Source organism: Populus alba, chromosome 1, assembly GCF_005239225.2.
Source record: "Populus alba chromosome 1, ASM523922v2, whole genome shotgun sequence".
Taxonomy (NCBI): domain Eukaryota; kingdom Viridiplantae; phylum Streptophyta; class Magnoliopsida; order Malpighiales; family Salicaceae; genus Populus; species Populus alba.
Window position 1 is genome coordinate 11,147,775 of NC_133284.1, and position 10,444 is coordinate 11,158,218.

The 10,444-nt window shown below is 34.2% G+C and overlaps 1 protein-coding gene across 1 annotated transcript; it reads left to right on the top strand.

Moving 5' to 3' along the window:
• Nucleotides 1-3,265: 3,265 nt before the first annotated feature.
• On the top strand, nt 3,266-10,064 carry LOC118035998 (adenine phosphoribosyltransferase 3). The gene is made up of 6 exons (XM_035041678.2): nt 3,266-3,706; nt 4,092-4,202; nt 6,144-6,236; nt 7,103-7,252; nt 7,942-8,000; nt 9,804-10,064. Exons 1-6 carry the CDS (start codon nt 3,625-3,627, stop codon nt 9,855-9,857), a joined length of 549 nt encoding a protein of 182 aa, XP_034897569.1. The 5' UTR covers nt 3,266-3,624; the 3' UTR covers nt 9,858-10,064.
• The last annotated feature ends 380 nt before the right edge of the window (nt 10,065-10,444 follow it).

The following is a 10,444-nucleotide window of genomic DNA, read 5'->3' on the forward strand; positions in this document are numbered from 1 at the left end:
TCCATTCTCACGACTAGGTCAAATCGTCTCAAATCAATTTTTTTTATACAAGCGGCTGTCATTAAATAATATATTTTTTTTAGAAGCTATTTTTTTCTATGGAATTGACTTAAAAAAAACCTTTGCAGCGAACAAGAGTCATCCAATTTCCAGACACGAGAAGTCCACAAATTGTCAAAGCCAGTCTTCAATGCGAAAAATACCGGGAGCTAGGGACATGCGGTACTGCTTTAGCTATTAAATTAATAATGTTTCTGTTGATGCTACAGAAATGAGAGCTGAAAGCACACAGCAATGGCAACCATTCTGAATTATTAAGATAGAAAAAAAATAGAATCCCTAACCTGCCTCCTTAATCCAGTGTTAATTCTCTCTCAGGGTGCATGTATTAGTAAGATAATATCAATAATTATTAATTAAATGTAAATTTAATAGTTTATGATGTACTATTTTTTAAAAACTTAGTCATTATTCTTTTGATTTTTCTTCATTTTATTAAAGTTGATTTTTTTTTAATTTAACACCCCAATCAAATTTTTATTGGTGCTCTTTTAATTAATTAATTAATTAAAACAATAAAATCAGATTTTATGATTTAACCTGGTAAATCTACAACCTTGATCATGAATTCTATTAAATTTAATAATTTTATTCTTTTAATTACTTTTACTTAATAATATGAAAAACTAAAGGGTGGCGTAAGAAATATTTTTGAGTATCCATATTTCATATCTGAAAATTAGTACTTTATTTGACTAGTGTTTCAACACAAGTTGGATAATTTATTTTAATAAAAAAAATTATAATTATATATTGAAAAGTCTATATATATATTTAATTAAATAAATTAAAAACTATTCAACTCGTTTAGCTATAAATGTTAATAACAATTTTTTTTATATCAAGCAAAAAATATAATTGTGAATAAGAAAAATAATGTTTATTTATAATAAAATAAAATAAAAATTATATGTGTTAATAAAAATATATAAAATCTCAAATTAATTTTTAACGTAATAGAAAAATAAAATAATAATTACAGTATCTACTACAATAAAAAATTATAAAAAAATCATAATTATGCAATTTCTAAGAAAAACACAAGACCTTATATATATATATATATATATATATATCCTTAAAAAAACTCAAGATTACAATAAAAACCAATTCTAGCATTCCACAACAACTATTTTTTAGTTCTCTCGAGGAGAAATTACTTGAGACAACAAAAGAAACAGTACTGATAAATAAATCCTTCGTTTGGAAGCACACTTGCCTGCTCATCTACTGTTGACAATCAGAGCTGGATGTCGCAATGAATACCTTCATCATACATGCACATGAACTGAATTGGACGTCTAAACAACCCTAATTAAGCTGCCGATTAAAAAGCCTAGCTCCTCTAGTACACGGCAGCTATAGACGATCGGAAGTTATTATTATGCCTGCTTTTAAGCTTCCTAACACTGATGCCGGCCGTAGCCCACAAAGAGTACTCCCTTTCCTTTTCCTCTGGTCTCTGAAAAAAATCAAGGAGCACTAATCAATAATATCCAGAGTCCTGTACATCTTTCGCCATCAGTGTATCTTTTGGTTATTGCCGAAGCAAACTCATGGCGGAGACCCGCTCGCAAGAATTATTCAGGTACCAATCTGAAAGCAACTAGTTGAGCTAGGATGGAGACCTTGCTTGGTAGAGGGGGGGGGGGGGTTGAAGCATGAATTCTAAAGGCATGACAAGTGCAAATATCACAAGGTAGGACCTAACATGATCAGATGTTCTTTCATCTTAACATGCCATTCTAGCAGACATTGAAGGTTACCTGTCATCCTTCTTCTCTCCGATTACATTACATTTCCTCTACGTGTTCTTCCCATCCTTTTATATCCACGCTCCGGCGACAATATGAGAGAGTATATAATCTTCAAGGTTTTCACTACTAGTTCCCGTATCGCAGCATAACAAAAATTAATTATGGGAAATTTTAAATGGATGGCTTGATCGTTCGGGTTTTTAATTTGTTTTTTTTTTAAATTACAGTATTATAAATTTTAAAATTATTAAAAGTATATCTAATTATTAACTTTAGTATATCAAGAAATTAATTAAAATACATACATACAAACTGATACTTAATATATTAATTTTCACGCGCATCACACACGTTCATGTAAGATATTTGTACTAAGTTAGTGTATTTAAATATATAAACTCTTCTCTCTGATATCAAGAATATTTAAACTAATCTTCAAGTTAAAGGCTGCCGTGAACTTCCTTGACCGCCAAGGCTATCCTTTAGATTTATAATAATTAGGTGATTATGATAAAAGGGACACTTGAAGTGATAAATTATGGAATTATAAGTGCTTTATTAGAACCAAAAAAAAAACTGTGTGGTGATATTGGGCGCGAGTGAATCACTTTCCTTTAGGCTTGGTTTGTAGGAGAGGTAGAATTTGTCCTTGCAAAATTTAAGCGAGTTTGAAATAATTTTTTTATTTGGGTGAGTTTTTAAGGGAAGGTGAAATTAACACTTAGGGGGTAAGATATAACCTCCAAGGCTAGTTTATTATTATTATTATTTTTTTTTTTCCTCCCTCTTTACCTTCAAATTAAATACATATCAAACAGTTTTTTTTTTTTTATCTCTCGTTAATTGTCACTGATAATTTAATTGTTTTTAATATTTTTATTAATATTTCAACCTTTAATTTATTAGCGCACCAAATATTCTTAGAATCAAACTTTTATATCCTTAAAACTCATTCTTATAATAATTATGTTTATAACAATTTACTTTTATTTCTTAACCCCATACCAAATGACACCATAAATAAATCTTGCCGTCCCTTATATGTATTGTCCTGAAAATATCCCTCAAAACATATAATCTGAAAATAATTTTGAAAAAAAATACAAAACATCTATTCTGAATATAGGCTGGTGTTATAGCTCTTAGATAAGATAGAAATGAATGCCACGTGTACTGATTGGAAATAAACAAAAAGGTTATGATTATACAAAATCCTAAATGAATTAAAAAAAAAAAAGAAATCTGTAAAGGAAGGAGTTGCAAAGCGAATAAGGATATTACACGGCGTAAAATCTTGTGTTGGGCGCCCAAATCTCAAAAGACCAAATAGAAGCTGCGTACGGAGCTATTTATATTTCACACAGCAGCGATTAAAGGAAAAGGAAAATAACTGCACCAACAGAAAAAGTAAATAAATAAATAAATAGAAAGCCCTCGTGATTCTTTTTCCCCCCCTTCTCCGTTTACCTCTTTTTTTTTTTTTGTTATTATCAATCTTCTCTTTCTCTTTCCTTTTCTTGTGCAGAGAGCTCCCTCCTCCTCCTCCTCCTCCTCTCTCTTTCTATAAATACATCACTTTACTTTCTATGTGTGTAGCCTCTCTCCCCCTCTCTCACACGCACCTTTTATTATCTCTCCCTGTTCTGTATTTTTCTTCTTATTTTTACCATGAAAAACCGCTAGAGGAGCCAAAGAGAGACTGAGGCAGACACGCAGGCTTTCTTTCTTTCCTTGTTTTAGTGGAATTACTATTTCTTAAGACACATCAAAGTTGTTAAAATTACCACCACTGCTACTCTACATTGCAATGTCGGCTTACAGAGATGAAGATCCTCGTATTCATGACATCAAAACTAGGATTCGTGTTGTTCCCAATTTTCCAAAACCAGGTTTTTTCTGTTTTTTTTTTCTTGGTTGTTGAGAATCATAGACTTGGCGGAAATAGCTTTATGATCTCGAATTTTAGAGTTAAATTCAAGAATCGGTTGTTGCAACTGGGTTTCGCATACGAAGTTTCTTTTCGATTCAAAGTTTTGTTCCTTTTTAAAACCTTCACCAAGTTGTTTGAGTTTTTCTTTTCATTTCCATTTTGAACGGCACCGAATGTTTATGCTCTTTTGTTGTTTTGGTAAAACACGTTTAAGCTTCCATGATTCAAGACTGTACGTGCTTTTCCATGTATATATGCTACTCTACTGGCGGTGAAAAGCAGAGAATCTATGGTTATGCTTCATTTTTGGTTATAAGTTTATAAGTGATGGTTTATTATGGCAGGTATTATGTTTCAAGATATCACCACCCTATTACTGAATCCTAAAGCATTCAAGGACACAATTGATTTGTTTGTTGAGAGATACAAAGGCAAAAACATTTCAGTTGTTGCAGGTAAAAACAAAAAAACAAAACTCACAAGAAAGAGTGAAAGACCCCATTTCTGCTTTTTATTCTTGTTTTTTCCTAGGCAAATTTTCATTCTGTTTGAGGTGTAATTAGAAGATCTGATTTTAGGCCTTTTAACAACTGATCTTGGGTTCAAGGTGGTGTGGTCCTTTTGCTTACAGAGCAAAATGCACCACTGCCTAAGTTTCTGGTTGTCTTTTTTTCTTTTCTTTTTCTTTTTTTCTTTTTATGAATGGCTTTTTGATGGGCTCATTAAATGCTAAATGGAAGTGACTGTTTGAGTGTATGTGATGTTTAGTTTTTCATTCTTCTTTCTTGTTTGCCTTTTTTTTCTGCTAGAGAGTGATTTCTTGTTTGACTAATGGGCTTTGTTAGTGTGGTGTGCCATTGATTGCTCTCTGTTCATCCTTTTCCCCTTAGCGGCTCTCATCTGACCACTCTACTTCTCTCTATTGTTGCTGTTGTTGTGGGCATGTGCTAGGATCTGATTTGGGTGGATTGTGGTTGGTGATGGATGCCCACCCTGTTAAAAAAATAGGTGGACCCAAATGATGCTAAAGTTAAGATGGGCCGGCTTCTTTTGGCTATATTGTAACGTAGATTTCCCCATTTTACTGTTTGATGTTTTGATCCCATACCTCGGTTATATTGTCTCTTGTTTTCAGTCATATCCTTTTATTTTTCCTTTTGCAGTAGCCAGTTTCGCACCTGAAATTGATGGCGTTGTGAGGTCTTAAATGACGAACCGCTGTCTTTCTTATAGTGGTTTTAGGTTGTCTTCTGCGATGGGTGATTTTGTAAGATGGCCACGGTCGCATCCCTTTGGTTAACTAGTGTCTTAAGAGTGATTTTTTTATTAGCCGCACGTAATGTGTGGTCTTGCACTTGCAAATAATAGCAAACTATGCATACTTGAAGAGGTTTCATGACCTCTTACTGATAGTGCCGTTAGACCTCATTTTGATTTTGCTTTTCGATGATGAAGGATTCGGTCAGCACTTAAGTGTACTTTGCTTTGTCCCGTTGTGTGGGCATTAGAATCTGTCTCTTTGTAAGACCACGTGGATGGATTTTGTCTTCTTGTGTTTATGTGGAACTTTATACATTAGTGGAATCTTCTTTAGAGATTTTAGTTTCACATGGAAAAGTTTCGGCCTTTTCCTTTGCCAGATAATTATCTGTGTTTTTCGTACCTGTCACCAGTCTATTATGCTACCACTGGATTAGCTCTAGTGCATGTGTTCCGCGTTTGGTCAGTTGGAGATCTAGCTTATCAAATTCCAGTGCAGGTTCATGTCACATTCAAGTATTACGGGCATTGACTCTTGCCACTTGAGCTTAAAATAATCACGTTCACCATGATTTCTGTTGTTCTCTGCAAAGTCCTATTCATCATATTTTAGATGTGGAGTCTTCCAAAACTGTATATATAATGCTTTGCAGCTCATATAATTCTTTTTCCTTGATAGAAGAAGTTCTGATAAAAACAATTTGCTGGTCAGAAAGTTTTCCTTTGCATCATTTGCGTGTTCTAGCTTTTGTGTCGTTCAACTGCTAGGGGGCATTTTATGGTTTTCATCACTTGAAGTACTCCAAGTTCCATGGTGATCAAATCTTAAATATGTTTCTTGATAAGATATCTTGTCGCCTGCATTGATGTTCTCCTGCAAATTTCGTTAACTGCTGTCACAAAGTTTGTATTTGCCTCCTGTTACTGTTTATTATTATCATTACTTACCAGTAGTCAAGATTCTTTGACTTTTGAGCATTTTCCATGTGAGGTACTATTTCAAGATTCGAAATCTTAATTAATGGATGCTCCTCCCTAATACACGCATACAAGACTGATGTTTTAACTAATAAAAGAGCTCAGCTCAGCAATCTGTTTATATTCGGACCTAAAATGTGAGCAATTGTCTTTTTCAGGAATAGAGGCTCGGGGATTTATATTCGGACCTCCCATTGCTTTGGCAATTGGAGCAAAGTTTGTTCCTCTGAGAAAACCAAGGAAGTTGCCTGGTACTCCTCGTCTCTTTACTAATAACCTTTTCTACAGTGGCATGAACATGTTTATATTTCAAGATGTATTTGGTACGCTCATGATAAATATCAAGCTATATACTGATCGTACATTTTTTGATCACTGTATTGCATTTTATTTTTTCTTCTCTGCATGCTCTGGGACTCTACAATTGATACTGATATTTTTTTTAATGGCGCTTCACAATTTTTATTGAAGTTAAATCGTCAAAGGTGTAACTTGAAACTAAGACCTCACCCCTCTTGCTTATGCTAGTGGATATAGGCACTACTCCTTGAACTACATTCTTGGAGCTACGCTCATGTGGATCAATAATCAGCCGCTGATTTGCATCTTAATTTTATATTTTTATAGTTGCTAGAGTGTTAGTTAATGGGTGTGCCATACAGTTGGTCCATTTGGTAAATCAGCACCCTTGTATAGAATGTGTTTTGTTTTATCCTTAATAGGTGTGATCGTGGATGTCCATTCTGCGTTAGAAAGCCAAATATATTCCTCACAGTGGATATGGTTTACTGTATTAAGAGAATGCCTGTCTTCTTCGCACTGTTAGCCACCCAACCAGTTTAAGTGCTTGAGTGATTTGCGTTTTCTTTTTCTTTTCCTCCCCCACTGCTAGCTTAGCTGTGTGGAGTGCGTTTGTCCACATTAATTTTCACTCTCCATATTATCTGTCACGTCAGAGAATCTTTCAGACACATAAGTATTGATTTGTCATTGATTTCTGTAGATGTCTCTGTTTTTTATGGACTAGAAATCTCAGCTTCAAAGACGCTACATGTGGTGCTTTAATTCATATTTTCTCTGTTTACAATCTTGTTAATAATTATTGTCGTGTTGACAGGCGAAGTTATTTCAGAAAAGTATATTCTAGAATACGGAAGAGATTGTCTTGAGATGCATGTTGGAGCAGTCAAATCGGGTGAGCGTGCTTTGGTGGTTGATGATTTGATTGCCACTGGTGGCACTCTGTGTGCTGCCATGAATTTACTCGGTAAACCTATTTCTTGTTAAAAGACTTGAGATTCTTGTATGTGTTTTAGTTGTTACGTGAGCTGTCTGTATAACAATTCATGTATACAAGACCATTGATGAAAAGATAAGCAAGATTGTCCTATTCATTCTTAAATGTGATAAGAGTACAATGATCCAAAAACACTGAAATATTTATGTTTGCTTAAAATACAAATTCAGCTTCTGATCCACTCAATCTGGGACATTTAAAATGTCAATCAATCCTAATAAACTAGCAACGGAACATGCAATCTGGAAGTGAATGATAAACAAGTTTTAATGGCAATATTCTACAGTAGGAGTGATGCGTTTACTTGCATTATACATACTGTAAATGTTGGTTGCAGAGCTGTTCAAGTCTTCATAAACAGTAGATCCATTTACATGACAAATTAGAAACCCAAGTTTTTCTGTACTATAAAAAAGAAGACACTGAATAACAATTTTCACCAGGGGTTCATTGCTTCCCATGTGATGGAGAAGTTACTACAAGGTGATAGTTTTGTGATCTGATCAATGACTAATATTTTGATAAATTTGTCTCCTTGTTGATTGCTTTCTCAGAAATTTCACTGAAGCATGATCCAATTCCTTGTGATATATTTTGTTTGCGTATTATTCAAACCTTTGTTCTGATTGAGTGCACGGCTTCTCGATATTATCTTTCAGAACGTGCTGGAGCAGAAGTGGTTGAATGTGCATGTGTAATTGAATTACCAGATTTGAAGGTGTGTATGCTTCCATATTTTCTTATTTTTCACTATATTTTCTGTTGATCTTTGTGGTTGGAGATTCTGTTAGAAACAGGACTTATCTGTTTCTTTGATGTCTTGAATTTTTCTGTCCTCTGTCGGTCTTTCTCACTCTCACACACTCTGTAGCTAATCGTCTTAGTTACTTGAACGGAAGATGGGTTGCATAATTCAACAGTTGATGATCTATGTTCTTGTAATCCTAGGATTTTCAAATGTAACAAGAAAAAACTTCCCCTTTAACTGACGTCTCAAGTGCCTTATTTTGCCCTATGGCTTGAACTCTCTAGGTCATCATTTTACTACTTGTGTCTCTTGGTGGCAGCTTCCCTTTAGTTGTTGGTTTCATTTCCTGAGCCTTCTGACGCGTAAACCAGTTAAAAGGTCTGGATATTCAAATATAAGATTTTCAACGAAATCATAATTTTTAAATATGGAGTTACCAGCATAGAATTTCTCGGGAAATAGCTCAATGTGTTCCTTGTATAAATGGTCAGGTCTTCAACATGTCTTTATGGTTTTTATTATATCTATTATGTCCTTGTATAGTATCAAATTCTCCATTGTAAATTAACATAACTATACCTTTCATTCTTAAAATATCCTTGAACTATATAAGATTATAATTTTTAAAAAACATTTTGAGGAAATTTTCTATTATATCCTTGTATAACTCGAGGTTAATTTTGGGATGAAAAAATATAATTTTGTCAATTTGAGTGGAAAAACTTGAAGGTTAGATTGAAGAATTACTGTACAAGGACATAATGGACTCAAAGATGGGGGTATATACAGACTTTTCCAATTATACAAGGATACAAGGATAGATTAAGCTATTTACCTTTCACAATCTTGAGAATAATTTTTTAGTGGTACCAAAATTGGCCTGGATAATTTAATGATTCTAAGCAAGTTTTCCGCTGATTTTGCATGGGGTGAAACCATTATGTCCCAATACTGTCTACGAGAGATCTTTTGTTCGTCACTTTCTATGGAAATAATGGAACTATTAAGTTCGTACGAAAGTGAATTTAGTCCTTGTGAGATTAGAATTTTGACTTGATGGTGTCAAATGGAAGAGGATTCCTAAGAAGTGAGTTTTCTTCACTATGTAAAGAACCTTTAAAGAGGTTATGATCACCATTTCAGAACCTTAATCGTGTCTTTCCAAGAGCTACACTGTTTTAAAAAATAATGGGTTAATGGAGACCGACCCAGAGCAGTATATGGATTCCAATATTATTTTTTTCCAAATAATGCAACTTCAGGGTTGTTTCCCTTAGAATTGCCTTTTTATGGTCGTATGTGAAGTGCAGGTGCTCCGAGGAAAATTACATTTTCCTTGGTAGAGATGAAGTTTCTGTAATCAGGGTTAGAGTAGCATCACTAAATGCTGATTTTGCTGTGATTCTGAAGCTCAGCAAGTGCGTGCTTAAATTGACAATGGCTTTACTCATAAACTCTAATTGTTAATATAAAAGTAGTGCCGCTTATCTGCTAGTTTATTGATACTTTGAAACTGGCACTTGGATGCAATGCAGTGAAATATATTAAAACAAGATATTGTCAGCTCTCTTTTCAAGTCTACTTAATGCTTTCTATTTGAGCAGCATCACTTGTGTAAAAATTGCAGTTGCACCCTAACGTGTCTTTTCAGTTTGTTTACATGGGTGTTCATTCTCATTCATGAATGCATTTTTGAATTTTATGACAATCAACATTTCTCTGCTACAAAAATGGTATTCTTCCATTATCACATTTATGGGTCTGATGTTTCAGGGTCGGGAGCGATTGAATGGCAAGCCATTGTATGTACTCGTGGAGTCCCATTAATCATGTGGCAGATGATACCTGTGATGATGCAGAATGATAAATGTACATTAGAGGGATATCATTTGTTATTTTTCAGCTGGAATTTGCCTTTCATTTAGCCCAATTGTTTGGACTCGTAGTGGGTTTTTGATAAATCATGGTGGTTGAGATCCTTACCATGTAATGCAGAAACATCGAATTTATATGAAGGGCTTGATTTTAAGGAAATGATTGTAGGAATTTCTCCATTTTTTTCCTTCTGGAAGATGAATTCAACCTATCTTGTGTTAATACGAGGTTCAGACATCAACTTTCAGAACAGAGATTATGTTGCAATCCAATTATTCTCTGCCAAACAAGGCAACGAATGGAACATCCAAAGACAAACGGAAACGAGTCAAAACGACAATGCTTTCCTTGCTCACTTCTTCTCTCCATGATGTTACTTCAATTAACATGGATGGATTTTGTAGAGTTAGCTGTGTTAGTGTAGTTTTCCTGAACACATGGCTATGATATTTTCAGTAGGATGAAAAGCGGTCTTCTTCCTTGGAGAGGAAGAACCTTGCATGATAAGAGGTTGATGTTTTGCTCGCAGAATGAGTCGT